Below are 16,883 nucleotides of genomic sequence, written 5' to 3'. Positions count from 1 at the left end.
CAGAGACCAGAGGGGAGAGACTGAGGGTAGCCACAGACACATCTTTACCAGTTCAGCTGCTGGCATAAAATGAATCACTACGGTTGCTTCTGCGCATTGGAGCCGTCCACGTCATAGGACGGCTCTGATTGGTTAGATGTGACTAAACAAACATTCAAAGTCCTGTAGTGTTAGCGGGGCTTTGAATGAATAGTGGAGAAATGGCAATGGCCCGCGGGATAACGGACACTCATCCCGTTACCTCTGGCGTTGGGGGGAGGGGGGGAATGAGATGTTACACCTTGCTGGGGTACCACTGACCCGTGTATAAGCTGAACCCCAGCTTTTCAGCACATTTTTTGTGCTGAAAAACTCGGCTTATACACGAGTATATACGGTAGGTCTAAAGGCACGGTCCACTGTTCTTATAACTACATGAACATGGCAAGCCCACTCTCCGGTCACCCCCATGCACGATGGACTGAGTTCTAACTAAAGCTCTAATCTTCTTCTCACCAGGTATCTAATAAATAACTAGTCTGCCTCATGTGTGAATTCATTCGTGTGCAGCTCTCTATCCTGGCGAGTAATAGGCGGGTCGTTTAATGAAGAGCACAGGCTCTTCCCACATCCTCAGCGTTTGCAGAAATCGCTACTTCCCCAGGAGTTTTCTATCCCATCACGAAGACTTTTCAGATGCGAAAGAAATGGAAGACAGGCTTTTCTGGCAAGAGCACCATAGTCAAAGTTGACCACACTAGTCAAGCTGTGTGCTCCAACTCAATAGAAAATCATCAGGAAATTCGTAGTTGTTGTGTTTTCCTTTTTTCTAAAGAAATATTTGAGCTAAGTGCATTTCATGAGTTCTATTACCTTTCCAAAATACGTTGTTTGGCTTTTTTTCATTTTTCATAGAGAACATAATTGATATGGGAAAGAGATATAAGCATATCTACCACTTGCATCAAGGCCTCACACTCTGAGTACTTGTCTGTCCCTGGCACTGCAGAGAAGAGAGTGGCAATGACACAGGTGGATATTTTAATTCTTACCTGCAAAGTGCTTATATGAACAGGAGTCCCTGTGCCGTTCACGGTGTTCTTTTTAGCTGCATTTATGTTTTTCCCATCTGCTTGCTCAGCTTTGGCAATTCTGGCTTTTTCGGCTTCGACTCTTTTAGGGTTGTTCAGCATCACCTGGACAACGGCATACTCGACCAGTGATGCAAATCCAAAGAGAAGACATGCAATGAGCCAGACATCAAGAGCCTTCACATAGGACACTTTGGGAAGTTCAGCAGCAAGAGTTGTGCACTCAGAGGCCAAACTCAGGACTGAAAAGATACCTACAGAGAGAGAGAGAGAGAGAGAGAGAGAGAGAGAGAGAGAGAGAGAGAGAGAGAGAGAGAGAGAGAGAGAGTTATAAAGTAGCTTTTGCTTCTTTAAAAATGAATACATTCATTACTTGTTTTTACTAATTAACTTTACAGTAGTTTCCAATGGACCATAAATAATTCATCAGGCTTCTCTAAAGCTCAAAAATAGTAGATAAATAATAAATACTTGTATTAGTGTAAAGATTATTTATTTTGATTTAGGGATGTTTAGAAATGCTTTTAAAATCAATGGAAATTAAAATGAAGGGCTGAGAACAATTTGGATCTAGTTTAAATTTTACAGATCTCTAAAATTATTTTATAGGGCAGGAAGCCACAGAGTTCCCTGCTTAGAGGGAAATATTTCATTTTCCAGGTTGTTTTAGACATATTTGAGTTACAGATCTGAGTTTTGTCCCTAAAATAACTAGATAACTAAATCAGAATAAAAATAGAATATAATAGGGAACATACCTAATTATTTCATGGAAAATAAATGATTCTTTCCTCTTTAAGGATGGATTTTGCTACATATGGAAAGTTAGTAATTTATATATCAATTTAGGTAAAATAGTGATAACGTCTCAAAAGAGAAAATTGCAATCATCTGTCTCTCGTTTAGTTCCCACTTAACTTTCTTCCTTTCCTTTTTTAACCTCAATTTCTCCCTATTTTCAGAGAAGGAGACAGAGGTATATAAGCCAGTTATGTACCAGTTAAATGCCAGTCAGAGAGATATTTCATACGATGTCAATGGAACCTCACATTAAGTCAAGTAGGAAACAGGTTTGCATTGGCTGTATAAATGCATTTCACTTACAGGGCTAAATATGTGTTTTCATTCTTGGCTTTAACCACCTCTGAGAATGAATGAAAATGTTGAACTAACAATTAGAACCTTATATCTCCACCTTCACCCTTCCACTGAAATAATAAACCCTGTATTACGATTAACAAATCAGAATTCAAACAATAATGAGGATAGAGTCTATTAATTACATCATGTGGGAGGCAGCACAGCTTCTCAAAGGTGTCAACTCGTGCAACTATTCAACAGCCTAAGTGACTGCTAGAAAGAACAACTGCGCAAAGACAATAACTACTATAGACTGAACAACATTACTTTAAGGTAAACGACTTTGTAAGGATTGGTTTATTATTACAGTAATCGTGGTGGGATGGAATTTCTTAAATCTCTGTAACTCGCATCAAATGATGGGGTGGATCTATGCAAATAAGGACTTGTGTAACACTAAGAGAGGAGTGATCAGCTTTCATTACCTGTCCCCTGCCTTAAGAGGCGTGAGCCATCTTTGATGAGTCATCATGGAAGCAGCAGCAGAGAAGATGAAACCCAGGAGGACATTGGAAGACCAAGTTCAAGATCATCTCTGTCTGCAGTGGCGGAGGCCACTGAGATTGGATGCATCACGGGCTGTGGCATGGAGATTATGGGATAACTTTTTCCTTATCTGGCCCAACACTATGCAACTGTGGGACAGAGTGACAAGTGGGCTGGCTTCCTGGCCCAAGCCTAGAGACCATGCAACTGTGAGACTAAAAATTGGAGACCTGGCTGCCATGTGGCTGACAGGTTGAGAACCCAGGATGACAGGGCTGTTGGTTGGGGAGACCAAAGACTGTATCTTTACTATTCGTAGATCCTGACTACTGGGAGCCTATTAATGTCCCTAGCCAACTCCCTTCCTTGTATCATCTGTAAGTTCTATGTGGCCATTGCAACAAATTATCAAATGCAGCATAGATCTAGAGCATTGTGGGAAGATTCGTAAGTTGGTGGCGAAATAGGCAGAGAAGGATGGACCATGAAGACTTGTCTAACTCCTTCCTAGTGGTGACGGGGAAGTCGGAGGAGGTCAGATATGTACAGATACTGAAAACCATTCTGTATTTTAATAAATTATATACCAATAGAAAGAATGTGTGACCCACTATTAGATCTTTATTATGGCCTGAGTTATTCATATTTTAATGTATTATTTAAAAGTACTTGTTTAAAAAACAGTTGTATTCCCTTTTAGCAAAAACTAAAATAACTTAAGTACATGAAGAAGAATATTTTAAATAATAATAAAATACTCAATATCTTAAATATTTTAAATAAATAGTAGAGTGAAATAATTACTAAAAGTTGCATGCTTATTTGCTTGTATAAATACTTCCAAAACATAGATACATAACCAAAGTAAAAAATTTTATGTGCAATTCACAGAGGGTGTTTTAAGTTTGTTAAAAATGAAGAAATTAAATAAAAACAACTGGGAGACAAAAAAAATACCCTGAGATACAAACTAATTAATATATTTAAACCTAGGTCAAATTAAAATACTTTGTGCTATTTATTTCTTTTAGTTATTATAGAATATGGATCAAAACAAAAGGACATTGACAAAGTGGTTTTTCTTTAATACTTTGGAACAAGAAGCTAAAAAAGAAATGTTGAGCCAACTCAGTCATTTCACCTGGATATGCTAGTATTTAATCAGAGCCAAGAAAATTATTTCTTTTTAAGTAAAATTAAAAGAAAGGCTTCAAGACATTCATGGAAAATGAAATAAAAATAATGAGATTTTTCCATGGAACTTTTGCAACCCTCTCATATATATAAATGTATAGGAGTTTCAAAACACTTGGAGCATAATAATTGACATGATTCAAAGGAAATATCAATTACAAAGGAATATTTTAACCTTTCTCTCCAATAACTTGAAAAACTAGACAAATTAATTAACAAAAGACATAAAAAATATCAACAACAGTATCAACCCATTTGACTCTACTGAGGCATTTATGGTCATCAACGGCAAATTGCGCATTATTCGCAAATGGGCATACCAAGAAACACCGAAAGCCGGGTCATTGAAAAAAAAGGTTAATGGATGAAAAGAGTCATACAAGTTCTATGCAAAAGATAACTTATTAGCATTTCCTCTGACCAGACAAATACAGTAGCAAGCAATAATTAATTGATAAGTCACTGGGAAGCCTAGACACTTAAGGACATCTTCAGAGTTCTAAAGTATCCACAGTCTAGAGAAGAAATCGCAAGTGAAATTAGAAAGCATTTTTAATTGAGAGGTAATTAAATATGTAAATTACAACTAAAGAGTGCTCACAGCGGTATTTGTAGTTTTAAAGTCTCATATTAGAAAAGCAAAAATATCTAAAGCCAATAATGTGAGCTCTCCTTTTAGGACTAAAAACTGAGTGTGAAGTAAATCCAAGATAAGTAGAACAGACAAGAGTTACAACCACTGGGAAAAATATCAAATAGAGAAAAATCAATAAAATAAACTATAAATAATACTAAAATCTATAATTCATAAGTAATATAAGAAATCAAAGATGGGCTATCACCATATTATGATTGACAGCTCTGTGTTAATAAGTTTCCTAATTCATTTCATGAAATTATGAAGTTACTATCCTCTTGAAACCAAAATCAGCCAAAGACAGCACCACAAAACCACATACCAACACCCCCCCATGAATACACACCCCAAACCCTGAGCAAAACTGTAGCATATCAAATCCAGTAATATGCAAACATATCTAAATATATCACAACAAACTGTAGTTTACTTAAGCAACAAGGGTAGATTAACGTCTGGAAATAAGTCAGCATAATTTACTAGGTCATTTAAATATATTCAAGAAAAGTAAAACTCAACACTCAGTTGTGACAACAACCCTCAGCAAGCCAGGAATAGGACTGGACCAGACCAACTGGGTAAAACTGTCTTCAAACTATTGGTACAACTATCCTCACACTCAAGAGTATTTAAATAGTTCAAAGATTTATACCTACTAATAGGAACCAGACAACTTTTAACAATTTTATTGACCACTGCTTTAAAGTTTCCATCCTCTACAATAATGCAAGAAAATTCAGTGTTGGAGAAGCTATTTAACAAGTGATAGGAATGAAAAGGGATCTTTTGGATAAGGGAATGTAGAAATAAAAATGAGCCGGCATGGAGAGGGGAGCCAGTGGAGGGGGTTGAGAGCTTGGTCCCCATACCAGCTACGTGGACAACTTCCTCTCCCCCCAGAAGAATTTACTTTAGAGGACAGCACTGAAGCTGCAGCTAGGGGAGAGGGACATGTCTGATCAGAGCACACGGGAGCAAATGAAGGGGGAAAAAGAGAGAGTGGAGCACATCCTACCCCAGGCCTGGAAGACGATATCCCACTCTGAACAGCCAAAGCACAGAGTGGTTCATATGGCTAATCCCACTATGAGACACGACGTCCCTCGCTGATCCATGGCCATATGGTGGACAACACTGGAGACTCAGTGTCGGATTGGCCCCATCTGACCCTGCGACACTGAGGCAAAACACAAAAGGCTGCAGCAGAGCAACAGGGGGAGAAGAGCAGGGAGCTCCCAAGGGAGTGCAAAGGATATACTCTGGGGCCAGAGGGTGGCACCCCATCGGACTTGACTGGAGGACACGCCTAGAGTTCAAATTTCAAACCTTGATCTATTTACAGTTTGTATTTCTTTCTAAATTTTTTCTCTCTTTTTAATTTATTCTTTTATGGGTATTGGTTTTCTTTTTTGTTGTCATCATTGTGTTCTCTTTTGTCGCTTTGTCCTGCTATGCCTTGTTTTTTGGTGCATATTATTATCTCTGCAGATCTATCTAGATAGGATAGGCAGGATCAACAGTCTAGAGGAGAAAACAATGGGACCAATGGTGCCGAGGATACATGGGAGAGGGAGAAGCAGGGGTGAGGAGGTGGTGTTGACCAACCCAGGAACAGGGGAGCAACAAGCCATCCAAAATTAGTGGCAAGGAGGATGTGAGATGGATTCAGCAAAGGCAATGTAACCGAGAGAAATTACTGAAACCCAAATGAAGACTAAGCGTGATAATGGGATAAGAGGAAAGGAAAAGGAAATAGAGGAAAGAACTAGGAGACAAAGGGTATTTATAGAGGTCTAAATACAGGTATATACATATGTAAATATATTTATATAGGATAGTGGGGAAATAGATCTATGAGCATATATTTATAGGTTTAGTATTAAGGCAGCAGATGGACGTTGGACCTCCAGTCAAGTACATACTCAATGTAAGAACACTTTATTCTATTAAATTGGCATTCCAGGAAGCACACCTTCCTGACACGATCACTGAAGACAAATGTGTGCATAAACTAATGTGGTGAAGAAAGCTGATGGTGCCCAGCTATCAAAAGATATAGCGCCTGGGGTCTCAAAGGCTTGAAGATAAACAAGCGGCCATCTAGCTCAGAAGCAACAAAGTTCACATGGAAGAAGCACACCAGCCTGTGTGACCACAAGGTGTCAAAGGGATCAGTTATCGGGCATCAAAGAACAAAACATCATATCATTGTAAATGAGGGGGAGTGGAGAGTGGAGACCCAATCCCAGCGGTAGGCAACTGAACACCACCTTACTGAAGGGTTGCGGGGAGGAGATGAGCCAGTCAGTGTGCAGGGTAGCAATGATGAAACATACAACTGTCCTCTTGTTCTTAAATGCTTCCTCCCCCTACTATCATGATCCCAATTCTACCTTAAAAATCTGGCTAGACCAGAGGATGTTCACTGGTGCCGATGGGAACTGGAAACACAGGGAATCCAGGACACATGACTCCTTCAGGATCACTGGTGAGAGTGGTGATACCTGGAGGGTGGAGTGAATGTGGAGTAGAAAGGAGGAACGGATTACAAGGATCTAAATATAACCTCCTCCCTAGGGGATGGACAACAGAAAAGTGGGGGAAGGGAGACGTCGGAGAGTGTAAGATATGACAAAATAATAATTTATGAATTATGAAGGGTTCATGAAGGAGAGGTGAGTGGGGAGGGAGGGGGAAAATGAGGAGCTACTATTAAGGGCTCAAGTAGAAAACAAATGTTTTGATATTGATGATGGCAACAAATGTACAAATGTGCTTGACACAATGGATGCATACATGGATTATGATAAGAATTGTACTTGCCCCAATAAAATTATATTTTTAAAAATAAAAAATAAAATAAATAAAAATTAAACATGTTTTTTCATATAACCCCCAATTATCGTGCACAGGTATATATTAAAAGTCTTGAAAATACAGTCTCGGGCTCATCCAAATGATTAGCACATTTGCTGCTAAGTGAAAGAATGAAGGTGCAAGTGGAACCAGAGATATCACATAATAAAAATGAGGAAATAGGTTCCTGAAAAAATTAGCCATTAAGAAACTCTGGAATATAGTTCTTTTCTGGCATTTCTGGTGCTGGGATGGGTCAGAAGCAACATGACAACTGTTTGTTTTTTTGGTAAATGAAAGTGCAGGTCCACATAAAGAACTGAACACACATATTCTTAACATTATTTACAGTGGCCAAAATATGGCAAACTCTTCATGTTCATAAATAGTTTAATGGAAACAAACGATGGTATATGAAATGATGTAACAGTACTCAGCAACAAACAGAACACAGATAAATATAAAAATTACAATATGCCCTCCCCTTTAGCATTTTTCTGCAGAGTGGCTAGAGAAAAACACACCGCTAGATGGCTTGTATTACTTTAAATATACAACCACTAACTTCAAGAACCCCACAACGCTGCCTTGCATGTGGAGTGCTATTTCCCTGGTCCAGTCATTCCCTTTTATCTCTCCAAACACATAACAATCTACTCCATCTCATTTGACGCTCACGACCTTACTTCCTATTTGACAAACAGCATCAAGTACACGTCCCCACCACCATATCTACCCATTTAGCCCAGGGGATCAATCTCATGTGCCACCTGTTTGTATAGTCTAATGAGATCACATCCATACCTCTTTGTGCTGCATTAGTGCCAACAAAGCAGAATGGAGTAGTTCTGACCAAAAAAACCCACATGCCCCACCAAAGACATATTGGCTATCTCCCTTTACAGAAGGGATATGCTGACCCGGGACAAATTTACTACGCTCCTAAAATGGTCAATCTCTCCACTTTGTGGATTTCCTCCCTTCTTCTTGACTCAGTGATACAGCAACTAGATTTTCCCCCTTTTTCTGAGTATTTTTACTTTACAACTTGATATTTTTCATCAACCAATGCTTACACTGAAATTTCAAAAACCAAACCCAGTGCCATCGAGTTGGTTGTAATGAATAATGACCCTGTATAAGGTTCCCGAGGCTATAAATCTTTATGGGAGCAGACAGCTTCATTTTTCTCCCTCCGAGACGTTGGTGGATTCCAACCACTGACTTTGCAGCTACCCTGTTTTCCCGAAAGTAAGACATCACCGAAAATAAGACCTACCTACAGTTTTGCCTCTCACTGAAATATAAGGCATCCCCCGAAAATAAGGCCACCCCCAAAATAAGGTTCCCGAAGCTACTGCAACTCTGGACTCTGGACTGCAATGGCAGGGGCCGCCGTGCTGCTCACTCGTGGCTGCAGTGCAGCCGGAGTAGACAGGAAGTACGAGGTCTCTTTTAATAAAACTATAAACGATAAATGTGTACCGTATTCTTCTTCATGGAAAAATAAGACATCCCCTGAAAATAAGACCTAGCGCATCTTTGGGAGCAAAAATTAACATAAGACACTTTCTTCTATTCGGGGAAACAGGGTAGAAACCTGTGCGGTACAAGCTTTTGACTCTTTAGGCAAACAGGATAGGGCCACCACGTTCCACGGTTCGCGGCCTGTGGGAGAAAGTTTCTGGCTCAGCCATGGGAGCAGACTAAGCCATCCGCTCGAGCTAAAAGGGCACTGGCCTCTTGTTCCCGGACTAACGTTGCAGAAGGCAGCAGGATGCAAACTCGGGTATCTCATCTTCCCAGGCTCAACCCCGTCCTGCCTGTGACTAACGTGGCTGCTGTGTTATCTTTCTTTGTAACCCTTGGAATTTTGCACTGTCCCTTTGTCTAAAGCCTGTCTGTCACGTGCTGCAAACTGCACACGGGGAATGCTTATCAGCCCGCCCTAATAAAGTTTGGGACCTTGGGGTTTATATATTGCAGGTAGTCTTGCACTTCGACTTTTGCCTGCCCCTTTTGTATGTGTTTTTTATTGCGGATCATACGCCTCTTGAATCCATTAGTAATGCAAGCTAAGAGCCGGTCCCTATGCTTCCTTCCAGCAGCCGCACACACCACCCACAGGACCCGCAAAGTAATCACTCTCAACCGTGGGCGTTTTGGGAGAGAATGAGTTGTGTGCAAAGAGCAGTGGTGGTGTGTGGAGCTGTTCGGTACAGTGGAACTTCTACCTCACCAACTGCTTTTTAGAAGAAAGAGGAGCCAATCGGCTTCTGTAAAGATTTACAGCCTCAGAAACCCCGCACAGGATCACTATACTTGGGAAATCTACTTGATGACAGAGCGTTTTTCTTCTTCTTTTAATCGCCTATATGCCTGGACCACACTTGGAAAGTCAAGTTTATTGATGACTGCTGACTGAATCTGGTCAGAACAGGAGGATCAACTTTCTCAGAGAAGCCTTCCCTGGGGAAAGGGTGTTGGAAGAAGAGGAGGAGAGGGACACTTTAATCAAGTAGGTCTTTCTCATAAATGCTCTGGACACCAAAGTTTCGTGAACTTCCTGGTTGATAAGAGAATTTTGTTCTCAGAAGGGTGACTTTCTTTTGAGACAAGGACGTTTCCTTCAGAGGACCTTTCCAGACCTTGTCCTGTACATCTTTTATTTATGCTGATGAGGATTGATATTCATTATAATGAGACGTATAACAATGTTGTCATGCTATACAGGAGAGATGAATTATTTAATGTGGCTCTTTTAGACAATGTCTCTGTCGCTCCCACCAGAGAACCTTTTCCCATATGGGTCTGGGGAAGAAGGTGTGGGGAAGCACTTACAGGATTCACCTATGCCCAACTGCTAGCAGGATACATTATGATTGCCATCCGACTGCTTCTAAAATGAGCCACTGAGAAGCAGAAGAGAAAGTTACTACCAGCAAGAGCCAGAGATAGAGCGCATTTAGACCATGCAATCCTTGTGCACGGGACCTCCTGGATCCAGAAGACAGCTGTAACATCACAGGAGAAGCAGTAGGTCCAGAAGCCGGCGAATGAAACAAAGTGGTAGGCTTCTCAGTCCACAGAGCACATAAAACTAAGCGCTTAGGGTCGGAGGCTGGTTTGTGTAGTGGGATTTCCCCAGGCACTTAATTAAGGGAGCTGTGCTTGCTGACCCATTAAGCTTGGGTTGAATGTGGCTTGCAGAGGAGTGGGATGCCTTTTGGCATTTATTAACAGCCCTGACAGCGCTTTGGAACATGTCTTGATGAACAACTATATCCGGAGCATTTGTCACTTGTATTAAAACCTGTTAGCTACTTTAATAAACTCTTTAATGATTCATATTGTCTGTGAGCCCTGTGCAGCCACTGAAACAATTATTAGAACCCAGATATAAATGTAGAGAAGGCTAGTGAAGACAACATAGCCAAGATGAGCACTTTCCATGCGTTCTCTAGGTAATTCTAGTGAATTCGAAAACCTGAAAGACTAGTGGGAGCCAGCGGGTCGGACGTGAGAAGGGACAGAAGACTTTCAAGTTACAGCTGGTATATTGAAGAGGCAGTCTGAAAACTCCAAATTTGTAGCCCACATGTCAAAAGTGTGGGTGTCATGGACTGGCTTAGCAGCCTTGAGTACTGAACCCTTCCACCTATGATCTGACCTCTTCTGGGTGGTGAAGGTCAGTGGAAGAGTGCTCCACAGGTTGCCGGCATCCGAAACAGAATAGACAGCAAGAGGATTTGCATTAAATAACACGGTTTGGTGTGAGAAGCGCCAATCTGAGACTTCCATGCAAATAGACATTTGTTCTTTGTGATTTTGACTAGATGTAAAACGCCAGATTGCTTATTTAGGTAAAATGGGCACCTTCGTGCTTCTTTGCTGGTGTCTGACTCTTTTAAAACCTGTGTTTCATTAAATGCCACTAATAAGTCTGGAGGGAGTTTGCACAAAGCCTTTTTGAAGGAAGAAAAAATAAATAAAATTCAGCCACCAATCACTCACAAAAAGGTCAACTATATCAGGTCTTTATCTATATGAGTTCCAGGTGATATTCAGAAAACACGCACATTCAGACACACACAGTCATAAAATATCTGAAATTCCAAATAATCTAAATTGTCACGATGTTCTTATTTTGAAGTTTACTTTAACCTAAGGGAAGGTTTCTTTATTATATCCCACGCAAAGACTTTTTAGCCTTTATACATCCAATAGTTCAAAACAGAGCTAATGGCATTTATATGTCACAGATCATGAAAAATAACAAACCAATAGCATGGTCTAAAGGGGTAAGGAAGTACGAGCCGTACTCACATGAGCCACTACACAATCATTGATGTTTAAGAAAAAATGCTGGATAATTTTATAAAGGTGAATTATATTAAGTATTCCTCGATTACAAGAATAGGGTAGCATGTAATATATAGAAATATTTCATCCAAATCACTACTCCATTTTTAACTTTGGCCTTACCACTGGAAATTTTCCTTTATCTGTAAATATCGCGTATTAGTTATTGCACGACACAAAAGGAAGGAAAGTTAAGTGCAAGGAATTAAAATATCCCAAGGATGCCCCCAAGAAAATGTGCCTTAATTATAGAGTGCCTAAACATTGGGGATATTTGTTCTACAGCAAGCATTTAAGAAAACCTCACAAATAATAATAGGTTGCCATCAATTTTCAAAAGTCATTGCTTTAGAATAATTTACTATATTTTGCTTGCCTTCAAGTCAGCTATGACTCATGGCAACCCCATTTATAGCAGAAAGAAATGTTGCCCAGGCATAAACCATAATGGATTTGATAGGCCAGAGATAAAAGATACTCCCACCGGAGAGGGTTACATTCCAGGCATTTTACCTAGGGGCACTCTAGCAGCACTGGCATCGGGGTTGATCCAGAAGGAGAGCCAGGAAAGGACCACAATCAGCAGCGTTGGGGCATAGACGCCCATCATGTAAAACCCCACCTGTCTCCGTAGGGTGAAGATGACTTCCACACATGTGTAATAGCCTTTGGGAAACAAACACAGAAATAGTATGAGGTCCTCACTCACTAACATGTTTCAAAATCAGTAGTGCATCTACGCAATTTAAGTCGCTCCTCTCTGAGGCAATTTCATAAAATAAATTCAGCAAAAATGAAAAAGAAGAAACGTCTTGCCCCTCAATAGGTATAATTTATATGCTCTCAAAGGGTGATATTATGGAACCTGCTTCACTGATCTTTCACAGCTTCATTATGACATTGAGAAATAGATACCACATGCTGTTCCATTATGTATATCAGTATCTAGGTTTTTATGTCTTTATTCAGAGATTTTGCAATAGACGCTAACTTTTCACTACTCATGGGTATTCTCTGGGAAAATGATCTACAGGAGTCATGGAGGGAGCAATAATTCCAGGTGGAACACGTCTAAGAGAAACACGCCTGGACGCAGCATCACCAGCATGATTCTTCAGTTGCAGAAACCACTTGTGATCTAGAAAGGATGGCAGTCTATAATACCACTGACGTATATTTAGACCTTGGAAATTACACAAGTTCTGGAAGTAAATATTTGCTAGCATAATAATGAAGTGTTTTCTGTGTATTTACATAAAGGATCTTCCAGTGTGAAAATCTGACATTCCTCAATTATCTCCCATCCCCGAATCCAGACCCTTTAATATACTATAATTGGGGGATAAGAGGGAAGACTTTGATTTTTCACAAATTGAGAGAAATGAAGAAATTGCTTTACAAAGTAATTCAAGAGCTGCGAAGAGATCAATTTGTCCCTACGGAGATCGATACATTTTAAAAGTAACCACAAGTTATAGAAAGCTTCACAATAGCCATCGGTGATTTGAGATAAAAGATGTGACACAAATATTCTTCAAGCACTCATAAACAAAAGGCATTCCCAGATGATTGTGATTAGTTTTTAAGTGTGTTTCCTTTTGGTGAGCAATTTGAAATGAAATATAATGACCAAATACTGAGCTTAGATAAGAATGTACCTCATGTACTATTTAACAAAGATGATTAGTAAGTATCAGAATTTAAAGTGCATTCTTTGGGGTCAGTGTTAACTACGTAAAATCATTTCAAAAGAAGCAAATACAAGTGAAGGATGAATATAGTAAAATCATTATGGAGATAAAGACAATATTACTTCCCCACTCTGTTAGAGGTTAGATGTGTATTTTTCCTTATTTAAAAAATTGTACATAGATACACTTGACACTAGAGCAGTATTCCTATTTAATTATTCATCAATGAGACTTAGTGTAGTACTTACATAAAATAGTGTCTTATTAAATTTTGAAAAAATAAATAGCTTTTTATCAAATAACTTAAAAGTCCCAATGTGAGTTATGATCGTAACTGCCTCTGAGAAATTAAAAAGATTCTATGTCTAATATGTGACAAAATAATGTATTCAAGGAGAAATAAATACTAAATTGTCATGTACATCAGTATTATATCAAAAACAAGAAATGTGCGAAGTTTGTCATTTTATTTTCATTTCATCAAAACTGTGTAATTCATTTAAGTCATTAAAGGGTTTTAAAAGTTACAAAAGGCAAAACCACAAAAATATTCTTTTTTTTAATCCCCTGACACCCATCTTCACTTCCTGCCTGGGCAAATAAGAACATATATTTGTAACTAACATTCATCTGCAGTGGTTTCAAAATAGCCTTTCAAAACTCCAATTGTTATTACTAAAAAATGCGTAATATTTACTGAAAGTAGCACTGAGTACTGAGTTTACTAATAGTATCTCTTATTCAAGCATATGCACAAGGTCCATATGCAATGGAGAACAAGAGATGTGTGCTCCGAAGAAAATTACGTATTTTATGCAGTCTCCCTGGGTCAGATATTACAATCATTACCATAACGTTTTCCACATTAAAATGAATGTCTGTACTCCGTCCCATGATGCTTCAGTGACAGCCTATAGAGCATGTGCCCTGTGCTCTGGGGCAGGTCTCAAATGCTTCCCGTTTATTGAGGGACCCATTGGGGGGACTTTGGAAGACATGGATGCATTTAGTAGTAAAATACATGCTTGAATATTATAGTGATTTGCTCTATAAACTTTTATGAGAAACATTTCTTGATCTTTTTGATCTTTTCCTAGTACTGTTACAGTTATGAGAGACAGGTGAGCAGCTAATTGATATAAATGTGCATTGGGCAAATTCAATTTACTTTCTATTTCCTGTAAGGTTTTATTTCATTATTACTCAGGTTTCCAATTTACTTTTGTAGCCTTGTTTTTCTCTACATTCTCCATTTCCCCAATCACAGAAAAGCATCATTTTTAATACAGTTAAGCTGATTCCTTATTTCCATACAATTAAAGAACATCCTGGTCATAGTTTTATATATTGCCCTATATAACTCTCTCCTATTTTATATTTTTAGACATTCAATATATTTTTCATGTTAAATTTTCTAATTAGGTTCATAAATATTATCCAGAAATAAAAAATGTGTTTTACTTCATTCATATGATGATTTATGTAAGAATTAATAAAATACCTGAAATATACTGAATGCCCAATAAATATTATGTTGTTATTTACTGTAGCAAAGGAGTTATAAATGCCCCTTGGAAAACAAAAAATGTCACTCAATAAAAACAAAAAAAATTGCATATTACAACTCTTGGTAAACACTCAAGTACATTCTTGTGCAACATTCCAACGTATTTCTTTATTAGACCCATAATATCTTATATGTGCTTCACTTGTTTACTTATTTGTCACTAATGATCTATAATAGAGTTTTGTAAAGTGCAGTGGCCTTTCAGTCATTGCTGAATTCCTGGATGGAGTTTTTTAAAACATGGACTTGAAAGTACAACTAAAGAGAACAACCTTTCCCCCCCCGCCCGCCCCCACCCAGGCTTTCATGTTACACAACTTCATGCCATTCCATGACATTAGATATAAAAAGACATATCTCCAGAAGACAAGGTAAAATATTATCCTGAAATGTGCAAAGACTTGGAGTAAGAAAATCAAAACATGCCGAGTCTATTTTAACTGAAAGAACGAAAGGGAAAAATCAAGCCTCAAACCAATTCTGAGCGATTTCAATGGGCCAAATATTGAACCATACAGGAAACATCAAAAGAAGATGGAAAGAGCACATAATCCTTCTACACAAGTAACTGGCTGACAGTCACCCAGTACAAGAGGTAGCATATGGCCCAGAATCAATGGCATTGAAAGAAAGACGCTAAGCTGTACCGAAGGCATCAGCGAAACGCAAGGCCCAATTGTAACACCAACTGAAATGTTTCAACAAGCTGAGGAAACACCAGAAGCACTCCCTCGTCTATGCCAGGAGATTTGGAAGATAGCTACTTGCCAAATGAATAGAAGAGATATCTATTTATACCTACTCCAGAGGAAGATGACCCAACAGACTGGTCAAATTACACACTGTATCATTAGTATTATATGCAGGTAATAGCTTGCTAAGATCACCCAGCGATGGTTTGGTAGTACATTGAGAGGGAGCTGCCTGCAATTCAGGCTGAATCCTTCATAAAACAAAGGATATCGTTGCTGCTATCAGATGGATCTTTGCTGAAAGCAGAGGCTACCAGAAAGAAGTTTACATGTGTTTCATTGACGATACAAAGGTATTATACCGTCTGTGTCATAATAAACCATGGATGGCCTTGAGAAGAACGGGAATTCCAGAACACTGTGTTCATTCAGGACCTGCACAGCAGCCAAGAGGGAGATGTGTGAACAGATCAAGGGGATACTGCATGGTTAAATGAGGAAAGGGGAGTGCCAGGGCTGTGTACTCACATGGCATTCATTCAATCTGAATGCTAAGCAAACAATTGGAGAAGCTGGACTACGTGAAGAAGAATGCAGTATTATGATTAGAGGAAGGCTCATTAACAATGTGGGATGTGCAGATGACATCACCTTGCCTGCTGAAAGCAAGGAGCGCTTAAAGCACTTGCTGACAAAGATCAAGTATTGCAGCCTCCAGTATGGCTCACAGCTCAATGCGCAGAATATCATGCTACACAGAGACAAGATAGAAGTTATTAAAGATGGCATCTTCCTTGGGTCTACAAGCACTGCCCGTGGAAACAGCAGGCAAGAAATCAAATGACCCATTCCACGGGGCAAATCAGCAGAAGGCTCTTCTAAAGTGCTGAAAAGCAAGGATGTTATTTTGAGAATTATGCTGTGCCTGGCCCAGGTCATGGTATTTTCAGTCACCTCAGATGACCATGAAAGTTGGACATTGACTAAAAAGACCAAAGGAGAATAAACGCATTTGAATTACGGTGCTGGGAAAGAATATTGAAAGTGCCATGGGTGGCCAAAAAGACAAACACAATCTTACAAGCAAAGATGGCGACACTTCCTCTCAGGTATTTTAGAAATGCTATCTGGAGAGACAAGTCCCTGCAAAAAGATTTGGTAACATAAAAATCTCATTCATTACCACCG

The 16,883-nt window shown here is 39.2% G+C and overlaps 1 protein-coding gene across 1 annotated transcript in view; it reads right to left on the bottom strand.

The window, feature by feature from the left end:
* The window catches only part of GLRB (glycine receptor beta), a 118,363-nt gene that overhangs the window by 19,120 nt on the left and 82,360 nt on the right, over positions 1–16,883 (bottom strand). The window contains exons 7-8 of the mRNA XM_075544733.1: positions 12,259–12,411; positions 1,032–1,324 (exon numbers count right to left, since the gene is read on the bottom strand). Of these exons, the coding sequence (XP_075400848.1) occupies positions 1,032–1,324; positions 12,259–12,411 (446 nt within the window). The remainder of the gene's footprint in view (positions 1–1,031; positions 1,325–12,258; positions 12,412–16,883) is intronic.

The sequence above is a fragment of the Tenrec ecaudatus genome, chromosome 3, assembly GCF_050624435.1.
Source record: "Tenrec ecaudatus isolate mTenEca1 chromosome 3, mTenEca1.hap1, whole genome shotgun sequence".
NCBI classification, from domain to species: Eukaryota; Metazoa; Chordata; class Mammalia; order Afrosoricida; family Tenrecidae; genus Tenrec; species Tenrec ecaudatus.
This window is presented reverse-complemented; position numbering and strand designations above follow the sequence as displayed.